This window comes from Schistosoma mansoni (genome assembly GCF_000237925.1).
Source record: "Schistosoma mansoni, WGS project CABG00000000 data, supercontig 0194, strain Puerto Rico, whole genome shotgun sequence".
NCBI classification, from domain to species: domain Eukaryota; kingdom Metazoa; phylum Platyhelminthes; class Trematoda; order Strigeidida; family Schistosomatidae; genus Schistosoma; species Schistosoma mansoni.
Window position 1 is genome coordinate 386,616 of NW_017386072.1, and position 16,907 is coordinate 403,522.

At 33.2% G+C, this 16,907-nt stretch overlaps 1 protein-coding gene across 1 annotated transcript in view; it reads right to left on the minus strand.

The window, feature by feature from the left end:
* Smp_137750 (calbindin-32, putative) overlaps window positions 1-16,907 on the minus strand; it is a gene marked incomplete at both ends in the record, with an annotated part of 44,556 nt that overhangs the window by 10,693 nt on the left and 16,956 nt on the right. The window contains 3 exons of the mRNA XM_018794043.1: window positions 2,513-2,569; window positions 8,468-8,554; window positions 12,516-12,605. Of these exons, the coding sequence (XP_018647109.1) occupies window positions 2,513-2,569; window positions 8,468-8,554; window positions 12,516-12,605 (234 nt within the window). The remainder of the gene's footprint in view (window positions 1-2,512; window positions 2,570-8,467; window positions 8,555-12,515; window positions 12,606-16,907) is intronic.

Here is a 16,907-nt window from a genome sequence, read left to right on the forward strand (position 1 = left end):
ATTAATACCATCAGGATTCAGTCACATATGACGCACATTACCTTATGATATTCATGGTTCATTATTATGAAATAAATTTAAGGAGTTTGAGTATTTGTATTAAAGTAGTCAAGTAAGTCAAGAGATCCCACAGTTTAGCGAACACTTACTATATAGTCATGCTATCGAAATACTTTTCATTTGAATGTAGTAACAATTAGGATAAGTGAATATTCAGATCATAAACTCATGATAAGACAATGGTAGTAGTTAGTAAACATGAAGTATATTTAAATATCAATATTAACCTTGGAGAATAAAAGCTTTTTAGCTTTTCCGGTATAAAACGCTGTACAATGATGAGTGTTTGGAATTTTTCTATGCCTTTAAGATGATGATTATGTCCTCAATTTTTCATTAGTATTCATCTATGATATAACAAGTTGTGAAATGCAATTTTTTTTCTTGCCTTTTAGTAAACTAAGCGAGACTGATAGGTCTTGGATTTGAATCTTACGAGGCGGGATCGTGGATGCGGACTGCTGAGAAGTTCCACACTAGGACAAAACGGCCGTTCAGTGGTTCCAGGTTTTCTCTTTGAACCTTCTACCCCCAACTATTTCAAGTCTGTTTCTATGATCCTCTTAAATTCAACATTTTATATTATCATGCTGAGCCATCCTTTCCCAATGATAGTTGCCTCATCTATCTTCATGATGAATATTTAAGCCATTAATCCAGGTTTTCCATGGTGGTCTAGCTTCAATTAACTCATGAATTCAACTCTATAAAATTACTAAAATCTCCACAAAACCTCTTCTAAAAATTCTAGATGAGACTAGAATTTATGGATGAACCAATCAGATTTAGATTAACAGGTCATAGTTTTTGGCGTGAAATTCATTCATCCATTTCGCTAAATAGAGTTATGGCATTATAACTGATATCAGTTCGCAATGAGAATCTCCTAACCCTAACCATCAATTATAAATCACAATCTTCATTCCTCACACTGGTTTATAACCCTTATTTGATGTTAGTAAGTAGGTGAAAACTTTCAAGGTCAGTCTGGTGTCGCTCAATGGTCATCCATAAATTATAGCCTTCACAAATTATATTTCTTTCATAGAGAATAATGAACTATGAGAACATGATGTATAAAGTAATCTACCATTGTATACATGTAATTAAATGTTTTCAAGTCAGGAGAATCAAGTTGCTTATAAAAAAGTATACTCTTATGTAGTCTAAGTAAATGACAGAGTTTCTAGTTATTCACATGATATATACTACTTTGGATGACATTAGTAGTAACAAAAGATTAATATGAGGATAAAAATCTAGGTAGATAGGCTACTAGGTCTCACATGCTAGCTATTTGTCTGTCTAAGAAAATATGAGTATCAACTAACACCTGTACAGGTCCTTCGTGATGTTGACAACACATAGAAGACACACTAACATATGAGTTGTTGAAGACATAATGATCGATAAAAACGAACAAAAATGTAGATGATGTGTGACTAGGCATGTAACACTATATACTTCTTGAGTCGTTAAAATCATTATTTAATCATAAATGTCTCGTATAAGATCATTTAAAACATGTGTTTCCACATATGATGTATGTTATTTTCAATGCTATTGTCACATAGAACATAACTAGAGTTTTTCATTTCAGAAATGTTCCACAAGTAGCATACAATTGTTATATGAATGAAGGGTAAAACTTCAGGTTTTTTCACGGTGTTCTAGCTTCTATTGACTCATGATCTCAACTCCATAAAATTACTAAAATCTCCACAAAACCCCTTCGGATAATGATCATGTGCTCACTAGTGACTGACTCCATGAGGTATCTCCTGGAGTTCTAGTGAGAAGCAGTAGCCAGTGGATTTCAACCAGGTGTGTTGGCAGATATCAACTCACTGAAGACAATGGTCAATGGATACTCAATTTCATGGACTGGTTGAAGTTAGACATTAACACCGTTGGATGCCGGTTCAGTGGTCTAGTGGTTAAGCGCTCGCACGTGAGACTGATAGATCGTGGGTTGGAATCTCGCGAGGCAGGGTCGTGGATGCACAATGCTGAGGAGTCCCACGATAGGACGAAACAGCCGTCAAGCAGTGCTTGCAGGTTTTCCATGGTGGTCTAACTTCAATTGACTCATGATTTCAACTATATAAAATTACTAAAATCTCCACAAAACCCATTTCTGATATTTATTTGTATTCACCGGAAATGTACTGAGTAAATATTTTGAAAATAATTTCATCTTTAACAATTAATTGAATGAATAATAAGTTACTATATTGGATTTTCGGTTGCCGTCTAAGTGGTCAAAAGTTTAAGCATTTGAGCGTGAAACCGAAGGTCCTGGGTTCGAATCCCTGGTACGTAGTCGTGAACGCATACTGATGAGGGTTCTTGTACTGGGTGGAAACGGCCATTCAGTGCTTTCAGGTTTTCAATGGTATTCTAGCTTACATAAACTTATGAATTCAACTATTAAAACATAGTTATCACTTACTTTCAATTCATCAGCCTCAATATATCCACTTCTATCTTTATCAAAACGTTTCCACACCTGTAAAAAGGATGTGAGATATGTAAATTCATGTAAACATAACAGAGTGATAATTACACTCAAAAACGTTTCTTTTTGGATATGACAGGTTGAAAATCATAATTAATAACTAGGTTCTTTTAAAAACATTTATTCAGTATGGATTTGTTGATTTAATGCGATAAACAACAAAGAACTGTTCAGGCTTTAAACTTTAGGGGCTGGTGCTATGTCAAGCTCATGTAAGTTATTCTAAGCTTTGGACAGATCAGTCTATTCATTATTCTCAAATCAAAATCTTATCCTGTTACTTATTTTCTTATTGATCCTGACTGCTTTTTATATGATCGTATGTGTGCTAATTACTTACCTTACTTAATATATGTAAGATAGTTGCTACAACCATTTGAATATGGCTCAGTGGTATACAAGTCAGGTGTTCATACACGGGACTAAACATCACAGGTTACATCCTCTATGAAAGATTCATGCATCTTCAGTAACCAGGAATCCTATACTACAACAAAATCGATATCCAGTTAAATCTGATTTCGAATGGTGGTCAAGTGAACATTGATTAGTGATGTAAACAATGATAATTTATTCAATTCTCACAAATCCCTATATTGAATCTTTCATCCTCAACTGATTTCACATAATGAATCACTAAACATTAGATGAAACTATTCCATCTTAATGTATGTATGAAATATAATTGTGAATATGGAGAGAAATGAACTAGTTTGCAATAAAATGAAGTCAGTCATTCGTAGTGTAATTGAGTCATCATTGTATACTATCGAGTAACATTATGTTGTTCAGCAAAGACTGATGACATTCAAATCAATGATGTAATGAATATGGAATACGGTTAACTGAAATAATCTAATTGTATATTAATGAGTCAACCACTAGAAGAAATAGGAAGGGTGAGAGTAGGCAGCCTTGTTCGACTTCTTTCCTCACTCGGAATGAGTCTGTCAGCTGTCCTCGTTGCATGACTCTGCACTGTAGTGCGTCGTTTGAATTCCGGATGATGTTGACGATTTTTTCAGGTACTCCATCGTGTCGAAGAAGTTTCCATAATGTTCTCCAGTTTAGACTTTCAAAATCCTTCTCATCGTCAGTGAAGTTGATGTATAGTGACGAATTCCACTCATCTGATTGTTCCACGATGATCTGTAGTGTCGCAATTTGGTCTGTGATGAGATGATATTGATTACTAGCATATACTCATTTAGAGTCTACTCATGTGTTAAGTGTTGAATGTTTTGTTGATAAGATGATTGATTGGACATGAATTTTTTTTTTGTATCTATGCATAAAAGAATAAATTATTTCTCTGATTTAACTAATCTTTAAATTTTATGACTTTAGAAAAAAAATCAATAAAATTCATTAGAAACAAAAAAAAATTAAAAAAAAAAGATCGATATACCTGATATCAATGGAAGTGATTATGAAAAAAACAAAAAAAAGAAAAAAAATTTTTTTCTTCTGAACAATTTTAAAAATGAAAATTTTTTTAAGAAAAAAAATTAAAAATTCAATTTTTTTTTGAAAAAGTTTTTCATCCATAAATAATCATCCTAGTGATTAATAATTATTTAATTTTTTTTTTAAAAAAAAAATAAAGAAAAACATTTTCATTTGACTGATTGGTTTAAGGTTAAAGAATTAACAATAATTTGATTTTTTTTTTTAAAAAAAAATTATTTTTGGTGTGTTCATTATAAATGTGATAGATAGAAGTTTTAACTAGTAGATCTTTTGATTATTATAAGCAAAGATGGATAGTGACTAGTAGTGAAATCCAGTTTGACACACGTTTTGTCTTATTTGGGATTCGTCAATTGGATGTACTTGAATCTCAGAGTTGATGTTCACTCTGAGACTCGAACCCAGTACTTTTCTCTTCAAACGCGATAGCGTTATCCCCTTAGCTATTGAGTCCTGATAGCCACCTGCTTGTGCAGTGAGGTAAAGTTTAAATTCACTTAGTATTGTTTGTTTGAATCTTCACATTGATGTTTAGGATTGCAAGTGGTTATCAGGACTCAGTAACTGAGCGGATAACGCGATGGCGTTTGAAGCGTAAGGTACTGGGTTCAAGTCCCAGAATGAACATCAACTCTGAGACGCAGGTACATCCAACGGACGAGTCCACTGCTTGCGACTGTCCATCTTTGCTTATAATGCTTGTGAAATAATTCTATATCGAGGCAATACACACAGTATGCACATATGGTTAATAAGAGACTGACCAGTTGCAGTCCTAAAAAAACATCAATGGGAAGATTCAAACAAGCAATAATAAATGAATTCGATATTTGATTATATTTTTGAATAAGATCATGAATAGATGAATGTTGGATTATCATTGAAAATCTGAAAGCATTGAATAGACGTTTCGTTTTAGTATAGGATTCTTCAGCCGTGAACGTCCACGATTACACAAGAGGGATTTGAAAAAGAATATGGTAGTTATTTATTGATTATTTTAGATAATTACTGTGCTATACCATAAAGTGATTGAATGGTTTTGAAGTTATTTTGTTTATTTTAAAATTCAGATGTCCTTGATTCAGTATCTCAGCCTTCATACAACTCAAATGACTTGTATGACGAAGATCTTTTTGGTACCTCATGGTACCAATGTTTATGTATATATATATATAAATAAATAACAGTCTTAAATGAAACTAAAAACAACTTTCTCTCTCTCTTTCTTCTTCTATTTATCTCTCCGTTTATAAACAGTATCCAACTTGATATCATTATGTAATGAAGAATAGTTCAGAGATTTTCTATTTAAATATTTTTTTAATTGGTGAGGTTTTACATACTCATGACAGTATATAATTTCTTCAAATGTTACTTATTAGAAGACAGTCTTATATTATAATTATATGGGAGTATAATTGATAGAAGTTGCAAAGTAGATTCTGATTAATATATTTGTTTTTATTATCAGAATAGGGATTTGTAGAGAATGTAGTAATTTTAATAGTTTAATTTGTGAGTCAATGTAACCTAGATCACCACTGAAAACCTGGAAGCACTAGACGAGCGTTTCGTCCTAGTGTGGGACCCCTCATCAGTGCACATCCACGATTTTGAACATGAGACACTAAACCACGACCTTCGGTCTCGCGCACTAACGCTTAACCTCTAGGCTACTTCAGTCGATCGATGATCTTGCTCAACCCTTTGTCCATTGTCTGAGCTGGATAGCTGTCTCACACTCTACACGGATTGAACTCCACTGGTAACGGTTTCTCACTAGAACTACAGGAGATCTATCTTGAAATTAGTCACTGATGAACACATGATTATTATGATCAAAATAGGGTTTAAGGAGATCGTAGTAATTTTTTAGTTGAATTCATGAATTGATCTAAGCTAGACCATCATTCAAACCTGGAAGTACTGGACACCGTTTCATTCTAGTATGGGATTCCTCAGTGGTGCGCACTCACGATCCCTCATGCAAGACTTGAACTCATGACCTTTGGTCTCATGATCTCAATTGAAAACTCAACAATCACCAAAATCATATAGTGATGCTTTTCAGATTGCTGAAAATGAAATAAGTGTTCTCTGTCATGTATTGAATAAGAAATATTCGTTGTTTTTTTTTGACTACTTAACATGAAAAAGAGTGACTTAATAGTTGGGCAGTAAGGTGTTTCAAAATTTACTCAAGTATTTTTATAATATCAGTTATTCATATTTGATGAAACTTATATGACAGAAATAAACCGATTCAAAGTTAAATTATTTGTATACAGTAGCTTTATGTGCACAATAGTTAGATGAATATGTAGGTCATGATTGAATAAGATTTAGTATTTCTATGGTTGAAAGCATAAGTCGATTGAAGCTAGACAACCACGGAAAATCTGGAAGCACAGAACGGCCAAATCGTACTACTATGGAACTCCTCAACAGTGCGCATCCATGACCTCGCCTCGTGAGATTGGAACCCAGGACCTACTAGTCTCGCGTTGGATGCCGGCTCAGTGGTCTATCGGTTAAGTGCTCCGACTCATGCTATCAACTATGCAAAAGAAGATTGTCTTTAAATGTATTTTGAAGTGTAAAGAGATTTATTTAAACATCAACTGAGCAAAGTAACAAATAGATTTAGTAAGTTATATCAAATTAACCATTTAGGAACAGTTTTAGGTATATCAGAATACGAAGCGAATCAATGTAATTAAATTAATAGATTTTTAAATATAAGAGAAATGAATTTATTATGTAAATGAATGTCTCTACTTTTGTTAAGTTGTTTGAGCCAGATGCTTTTATTGGAGACTTCTCATTGTCATTCTGCATAACGTTATCAGAGCTCACTTCATGGGCTAGTATTCAGTTATTTTTTTATTTGACTTGACTGACATCTTTTGTTGACCACGAACCAGGTTTTTGATTGAGCTTTTTCAAACTGGTCGATAGACTATGTGTCATGTTTATAGAAATTCTCTGACATTCATGGAATTTCATCGATTTGTAGTTTCTTGTTTCCCCAGTTGGATTCATTTACGTAGTTGTTTACATAAAATAATATCAATGACGACACATAGTATTATTTCATTGATAGTTTGTGTTCATGTATTTATAAGAGAAGAGTGTGACCATTTTGTCCAAAGTAGGGGGTTGCTCATAACTATGGTTATATAAAAGCTGTAGCTCAATGTTCACTGACGGAAAAAACCGATTTTTTCTAGAGATATAGATGTTTGTTTACGGGGTGATGCAGGTTAGAATTCAAAAGGGAGAATTGGTTCCTTCATATTACAGGTATGCTTGTCAAATCTATCCAAACTAACATAAAACCTAAAACTAGGGTTTTCTGTCTATCACCTTCAACCACTTCAAATCTCATATCCTATTTAACAATGCTATCTCTATAACTAAAAGATAAAGTGTAAATAGTGTTTTGGCAATGAAATAAAAGAATATTTAATCACAAGACATCATCACTATCATAGACAGATCTCTTCATTAAGTTTTATTAATTACACAGAGAAAAATTAACCAGATCACGAAGTCAAGTATGGAAATCAACAAAAGGATCACCCTACCATATATAAAAGGTATATCGGAAACTACAACGAGGCTGCTGAAAACCTTCGGAATAGGCGTTTCCCACAAACCAACAAAATCCCTCCATTCAGTCTTATGCAAACCAGAGAATGAAATGACACAAGAAGACAAACCAAACATTATCTACAAAATAAATTATGCCAACTGCGACAAACACTACATCGGGCAAAGCGGATGCCTTCTTCATCTTCGCCTGCATGAACATCAATTAGCAGTCAAACGCCACGACATTTCTTCACTCATATCAATACATGTGGACAATCACAGACACATATTCGACTGGAAAAATGTGGAGATTTTGGACAGAGGAAATTCCAAAAACACCAGAGAATTTTTAGAAGCTTGGCACTCAGGTCAATCAGCAATAAACAAGCACATTGAAATCAATTCAATTTACCAACCAATCAGGAAAATTATGCAGAAACATAGGAGCAAAAATCCAACCAATGGGAGGTACGACCAAAACAAAGAAATAAACAATGATAGATTTAAGGTCAATAAAAATCATTCAACATCAAGGTGCACAGGACAAGCTGTGAATCATATGTGGAGAAATTCAAACACTTCACTTCTACCTGAAGTCTGTGCTGATGATGTCGTTCAGAAGGACAATGAAAGCTTCACGACCAAACCATCAAAATCACCCACCTGAGCTACAAATCTCCGCCAGATCATTTTGAATTCGCAATATTTCACGAGGCTATCAATAGATAAACAATTCATCTTATGATATTCAATTGACACTTGTTTTTTTAATCATGATAAGTAGGAATAATGTATGAAAATTATCGATTATGTAATACTTACTCTCATAAATTCAACACTTGAATCTAACGGATTATCCCGATGAAATAGCAGAATGAAATTTTCTTCAGTTGGTAGTATTTTAGCCATCTACATTACAGAAGGTAGTAAAATGAAATCGTAGATAATTATTAGAAAAAGTTGAATTACAATTAACTTTTCGTTCATTTAACTGTTACAGTCGGTGAATAGTACCCAAGTATCTCAGAAAGAACAATAATCCAAAAACATCACGTGTTCCGTTCTCCATGAAGGAGTCGTGCATCTACAACAACCAGGAGTTCTATACTACAACAATCTATAAATAATTTTTAATGACTTTATTTATTTATTATTAAAATAAGTTTGATATTATTTTCGATCCTGTTGGAAAATAAGGTGATTGTAGTTATTTACTTATGTTTAAAATACATGCATACGGTTAATCAATTATTTCATGGTTCAGTCATGTTGATTGTAAGACATTTATCTACCACAGATAATGAGAGTTTGTTGTCCTGTATCGTGGTTTGATTGCATTTACATCTATGCACTATTAGATCAAGGCTCAGTGGTATACAGGTGAGGTGTTCATACACGTGACTATCCATCCTCTATGAAAGAGTCATATATCTGCAATAACCAGGAATCCCATTCTACAACAAAATCGATATCCACTTATATTTGATTTCGAACGGTGATTCAGTGAACATTGAATAGTGATGTAAACAATGACAATTCCCACAAATCTCTATACTGAATAATTCATCCTCAACTGATTTCACATAATGAATCACTAAACATTAGATGAAACTATTGTATCTTAATTTATGTATGAAATATAATTGTGAATATGGATGGAAGTGAACTAGTTTGCAATAAAATGAAGTCAGTCATTTGTAGTGTAATTGAGTCATCATTGTATACTATCGAGTTAGTTAGGATAGACTGATGACATTCAAATCAATGGTGAGATGAATATGGAATACGGTTAACTGAAATAATCTAATTGTATCCAATGAGTGTTGATGGAAACATTTAGTTTACTAGTGAATGTTGTGATCGAACTGTATTTAATACTGCGAACTGGATGAGATGGTATCGATTACTAGCTTGTAGTCGTTTAAAGTCTACTCATGTGTGAAGTGTTGAATGTTTTGTTTACAAGGTGACTGGACATAAGTTTATTCATATCTATGCGCGAGACGTGGATAATTACTTATTTTCGCCTGTTACCCTTTTTGGTGGAGCATAGGCAGCTCACCAGCATTCTCCATTCAATCCCGTCCTGGGCAATCCATTCCAGTTGTTTCCAGTTGCTAATCATCCTTTTCATATCTGCTTCTAATTTCTGACTCAATGTGTTCTTTGCTCTTCCTCTTTTCCGTTCCCCTTCAGGATTCCAAGTTCGCGCTTACCTTGTGATTCAGTTTGATGATTTCGCCGATGTATGTCATATCCACTTCCAACGTGTTTTCTTAATTTCCTCTTTAGATGGAAGTTGGTTTGTTCTCTCTCACAGTAGGCTGTTGTTAATGGTATCCGGTTAACGGATATTGACTGTCTTGCGTTGACAACTGTTATTAAGTTCTTGTACCTTCTTGATGATAGTTGCATTAGTTCTTCAAGTTTCAGCTTCGTACATTAGAACTGTATTGACGTACGTAATGACTATTCTAACTTTGATATTGTTTGACAGTTGTTTTGAGTCCCATATGTTCTTTAACTGTAAGAATGCTGCCCTTACTTGCTAATCCTTGCATTTATCTCTGCATCAGATCCTCCTTGTTCATCGATGATACTGCCCAGGTACGTGAAAGATTCCACCTCTTACAGAGTTTCGCCATCAAGTGTGGTTTGTGTTGGTGTTCTTTGTGTTATATTTGAGGATCTTACTTTTCCGTTTGTGTATGCTGCGGCCTACTGATGCAGAGGCTACTGCTACACTAGTTTTCTAAACCAGCATTTGTTCGTGTGTACGGGTTAAAAGGGTCAGGTCATCTGAGAATTACAAATCTTTTAGTTGATTCTGAGCTGTCCATTGTATTTCGTGTTTACTCCTCAGGTATAGAGGTCTTCATATTGCAGTCAACCAGTAGAAGAAAGAGGAAGAGGGAGACTAGACAGCCGTTTCTGACTCCGGTTCTCACTTGGAATGAGTCTGTCAGCTGTTCTACATCCGCAAATTTGCACTGTAAGTCATCGTATGAATTCCGGATGATATTGACGATCTTCACAGCTACTCACCATACAGTATCGAAGAAGTTTCTATAATTTTCTCTTATCCACGCTGTCGAATGTTTTCTCATATTCAATGAAGTTGATATACAGTGACGAGTTCCATTCAATTGATTGTTCAATGATGATCCGTAGTGTCGCAATTCGGTCTGTGCACAAGCGATCTTCACGGAATCTGGTCTTTTGATCTCAAAGCTAGACGTCTACTGAATCCTTCATCCGATTCAGCAATACTCTATTGAAATTTTTTCCTGGCACCAATATTAGTGTAATTTCTTTGTAGTTCTCACATTTACTCAGATCTCCTTTCTTCGGTATCTTGATGAGGTATCCTTCTTTCCACCTCATCGACACTTGTTCCTCCTCCCAAACTTTATTGTTTCAGATGATATATTGTCAGGTCCTACCTCCTCCCCAATCTTGGTTTGTCTGATGATCATCCTGATTTCTTCAATCGTTGGTGGAGTGACATCTATGGGTAGGTCTGTGTTTGGTGCTTCGGTGTCCGGTGGATTCAGTGGAACTGTCATATTCAAGAGTTCCTCGAATTGTCCAAACCACCTGTTCCTCTATCCTTGAACTTCATTGATCGACTTACCTTCTTAGTTCTTTACTAGTCACTCTGGTTTATTATATTTCCCTGTCAATTTCTTCGTTGTGTCCTATAGCTGTTTCATATTTCCTTCTCTTGAAGCATTTTCCGCTGTCGTTGCTAGATCTTCCACGTATTCCTGTTTGTCAGCCCTAATACTCCTCTTCATTTGCTTGTTTGCTTCTGTGTAATCATCTTATGCCTTGACTTTCTCTGCTCTTGTTCGGCTATCGTTAATTGCTGTCTTATTGTTCCTCCTTTCTTGAATTTTGTTCAGGTTCTTATAGAGATCCATTTCTTATAATGTTGTTTGTTGCGGAACAGCACCTTCTTACATGTTGTAGTGCTTCTTTGATCGCTTTCTATTTGTCCTCCGTAGCAGTTTCTTCTTCTTTCAGTGGATTCCGTAAGGCTTGGAACCTGTTGTTGATAGTTATTTTGAATTGTTTGAGTTTGATTATATCTCGTAAGAAGGCTGTATTGAACCTTTCTACTGCCATTTGCCCAGATGTCTAGTATACAAGATATCGATGTTGGAATACATTACATTAAGTTGTCTTTATGATTTCTCGAGTGTGAAATTTTACCGATGTCTAGATTTTGTTATTATCACACCATGCAGTAATTAAAAATTCATATTTGTAGTTATACAAAAACCTTTTTTAATTTTAAGTTAAATTATCTCAATAGCTAATCTGTTGTGATAAGTCACATTTCTCATATATAAATATACTACTGATAACGCAAAGGATCATTTGAATACTTTATTAGAGGCTTTACTTGGATTCATTATTTTAGCTTATCATCATCATATGAATAATAACGGTAATTATAGTACTAATGACACATATTACAATAAATTTAAAAAAATTGTCCTATCTACGCTTATTTTTCCCGCGTTGTTTTCTATTTTCTTCCTGATTTTCATCGCTTTATTGTCAAATCATCTGATTACGGCTGTCATATGTTAAGTCAACTGTTCAAATTACCTTTCTCTTCGTATATATATATAAAGGCAAAAGTCTATTTGCCTATAACGTTATAAACAGTTGACTGTCATCATTGTATCATCTTATTTTTGTTCTTATAAGGACATACTTGAGTGGACAGATAAACTACAAATAACTGTGAAAAGAATAACATAATTTGAGATGATTTCTGACATAGAATACAATGCTCACCACCACCACCACTACTACTACTACTACAACTACAACTATTATGACTACTACTTAGACGTACTTCAGTAAGCTCAATTCGATTGTCAGAATTTTCATCAAATGTTTCCATAAATTCTTTTTTCATTAATTCCAATTCATCGCTAGGTATTGTCTGGGGAACAAAAAGAGATAATTGAAAGAAAACAAGTGGCAAAACAAACACTTAACATTTAATCAAGTTGAACAAATTGAATAAATTTCAAACTCGAAAATAAAAGGAAACGAAGTAATTTATCATTATTATTATTATTATTGGATTAGACTGATATTGTGATTAGATCAGTGTTAGACCACCATTGAAAATTTGGGAGTACTGGACGGCTTTTTCGTCCCAGTATGAGACGAAACGGCCTGTGAAATGCTTCCAGGTTTTCAGTGATAGTCTAAAAATGATTCTTTCATGATATCAATCTAAACTCAACAATCTTCATAACCCTATCATTAGATTATTGAACAGAGTGTTTTTTATATTTATTCAGAAGGATAGTTAAGAAACAAAAACAGACAAATTTTCAAGCTAATATTCTAATTATTTTGTGATAAAATAGAATAATGTTATCTAATGTTAACCACACTTTGATTTATAGAAATATGTATGTCGGGAATACTTGTAGCATTTTTTTAAAGATAAGCTGAATAGTAACTTCACACAGTTTACTAATAAATAATGAATGTTTTGGGTTCGAGTCCCAGAGTGGACATCAACTCTGAGATGCAGGTACATCCAGCTGACGGGTCCCAAACAGGACGAAACGTGCGTCAAACTGGATTCCACTGCTAGTCACTATCCATGTTTGCTTACAATGCTTGTGAACGAAGGCTATATCGAGGCAATACACACAGTATGCACATATGGTCAATAAGATACTGACCAGTTGCAGTCCTAAACGTCAATGGGAAGATTCAAACAAGTAATACTAAGTGGATACATTCATTTTTTGTCTCAGAATCAATATCCTTTATTAATTATAACATGACATAAGTCTAGAATTCTCTACCGAGTACTTTCAACCAATCAGGAGATGAATAGATTGTGGAGATTGGTGAACCTTCTAGGGAATATCATGAATGGATAGAAGTTCGATCTTTCAAAACCACGAATTTCTAGATATCTATTTCGTCCTAAAATGTGATCTCTCAGTAAATGTAAATTATAACCTGCAGCAATTGTCTGAAAAATCCTATTTTATTATTAATTATATATACAGTAGTGACTGATTTTGAAAGATAATTCCTCGAGCTCTAGTGAGTAACGGCGACCAAAGAAGTTCAACCGCGTCTGATGTGAGGAATTTGTCTCCCACTGCGTATGAGAGATGATCCTACAATATTGCAAATGGAATGAAAATATAAGTATGCAAACCGTTGATTACCAAATCAATTGTCTTAAGGTTTAACATTGGACTTTAGATTAGAGAGTTATAGGCTCGATTCCGATGTTCGGTGGTTGTCTAACCAAAATCAATGCACAATGGAAACACTAGAAAGTGTTTATCAAATTATATTCTAATATGTTTTTCAGAGATTACCTGTTACATATAACTTAAAGTCTATGAGAATTAGAAATAAAGAGAGTTACTACTGTAAACATAATTATGATTATATTTTAATATGAAAGAACATATACGGAAAACTTGAATGAAGTATCATTGTCACACGTCCTAAATAACATTATATATATATATATATATATATATATATATATATATATTAATAGTTGGATTCATGGATCACTGTAAGCTAGACTAACATGGGAACTCTGGAAGCACTGGACGGCTGCTTTGTCCTAGTATAGGACTCCCCAGCAGTGTACACTGATAATCCCGCGTACAGGATTTGTACACAGGATCTTCAGTCTCACACACGAGTCCTAAATAGGACGAAACGCGTATCAAACTGGATTCCACTTCTAGCCACTATCTATGTTTGGTTACAATGCTTGTGAAATAAGACTCTATCGAGGCAATACGCACAGTATGCACATATGCCAATTAAAGGCTTACCAGTTGCAGTCCTAAACATCTATGAGAAGATTCAAACAAACAATACCAAGTGAATTTAATGTTTAATATATTTGTATAATAGATAGTTATTCATTGTAAGGTACAGTAAACATCTATTATTATTATTGGTAGTAGTAGTAGTGTAGTGAACAGAACACTACTGGGGACAATCGAATGTATTAAATCAAACATTACAGACTATCTCAGTAAATTCTGATAACCATACAATGAACAGTTAATTTGTAAATTAACAATCAATTGTCTCAATCTAAACTGTTTCTTCTCTAACTTCATTGTTCATTCATTTTCCTACCAATTGCGCTTCATTTCAGTTCTCTCCTCATAGGTCTTCTGCCAAAATACATTCTATGTCTGATCAACACCATATACTACTTACATGGATATAAGTAGACCACACCACAGTAGTAGTAGTAGTATTGAAGTATTCATGAATAGATATTTTTATTGTTCATCATAAATAATTATAAAGTAACCATTAAAATGATTCATATGCTTATCTCATATTTTATTTTAACATTATTTAAATAAATAAAAGGTATATAACATAGAACATTCTATAGATAGATACATGAAAATAGATTAGTTTTTTTTGTATTTTTTGTTGTTTTTTTATTTTTTTTTTGTTTTTTTGTTTTTTGATTAAAGTTTTTCATACTCAATGTAACTAAATTGTGATATTTTTTTTAATCATACACATGTTCATATAAATTTTTATTTCTCATGAACATGAGAATAATGATAAATTAAAAATGGTGTTTTATAAAAAAAAATATAAAAAAAAATAAAACAAAAAAATTTTTCTAATTTTTATTGTCTCCAGGGCAAAGAAAATACAAAAAAAAAACAGAAATGAATTTTATTTTATTAAAATGGATATTACGAGAAAAAAAATTTTTTTTTGTATTTTATAATGTTTCATTTGACTTATTGTTTGGTTGTTTTTTTTTGTAGTTTTAATTTTCTTTTTTAAGGAAAAAACAAATTTTTTTTTTTATTTTTGAAGTTAAACACTTTGTATTTTCAATATTGATAGCATGTGATAAGTTAACTAAATAAATATATTTTATCAGAATGGGAATTTATGGAGACTGTAATATTTTATTAGGTGAATTTATGAGTTAATTATAAATAGATTGAAGTTAGATATGAACACTGTTAGATAATGACTAAGTTGTTTACGGGTTAACCGTAATTATAGATTGATTGAAGTTAGATATGAACACTGTTAGATGATGATTAAGTTTTTTACAAGTTAATCGTTTATAAGTAAGACTTAAGGTTGTGGATTTGATATCCTTATGTGGGATCATAGATTTGCATTGCTGAAGAGTCTCATACTAAGACGAAACGGTTGTGCAGTGTTCAATTATTTAAAAAAAAAAAACATTTTATCCTGGATACTTCTCTACAAGCTTGTTAATTTCTAGATATATTAGCTATATTTAACAATATTATTATTAAGAAAAAGCGATAGACTGAAGCTTATTTCAATAGTGTAAAATGAACTGTTTCAATTCTTATTTCTTTGTAAGTTGTAGATGTATTCCACGAAATTTATCTTCAATCACTATAGTGGATAATAGACAGTTAAGTAATGAAACAATTTTCATCAGATAATAAACAAATTTGCTAAACACATTTTAGTCACTAGAACTGGTACTGTGTTATGTCTCGTAGGTTGAACGCTTTATTCGGATCCTAGCTATTCGGATAACCCCAGGCTAGCACTACTCAGCGACTTGAAAGACCAGAGAGAAGACACGAGCATCAGAGAAGCACTTTACTACAAGGTTCAATTATGTACAGAAAAACAGGGGTTTTATAGTAATTAAAAGACCTTGAGATCCCATAGTAACAGTATGTTAACAGCCAATCAGGACCTTGTTATTTTAGTAGCATTTTAGTAGCATAGCTTCTAACTAATCGCTGATTGGTTGGGCTCTTTATGAGCCTCTCTGGAGGCTCTGATAGAGTTTATTGTAAGCCGACTTAACATACTGTTTATATGTTATCCATTTATCTTATTCTGAAATATGATACCTTTGTGGTAGTCTGCTTAAATATATCTGGTCTACCTATTCCTACCATCCACATATTTTGACAATTTATCTATTTTATTTGTTTGTTTTAAAACATCATTATGTCTGTTAATTGCATAAACTATTTAGGAGCGTTTATGAAACGTTTACAACGTTTGATTGTACAAGTTACGAAAAAGTAAAATGACAGATATGGTGGTGGTTGACAATATGCATTGAAAAGAATGTATAATAGTTCAAATGTCTATTCGTAAACTGCTAACATCTGGTTGGTGATCACTCAATATTTATCGTCAGGATCAATCAAAAAATAATAAAAAGAACTGTGTTGGAATACCTTTTACTCAGAAT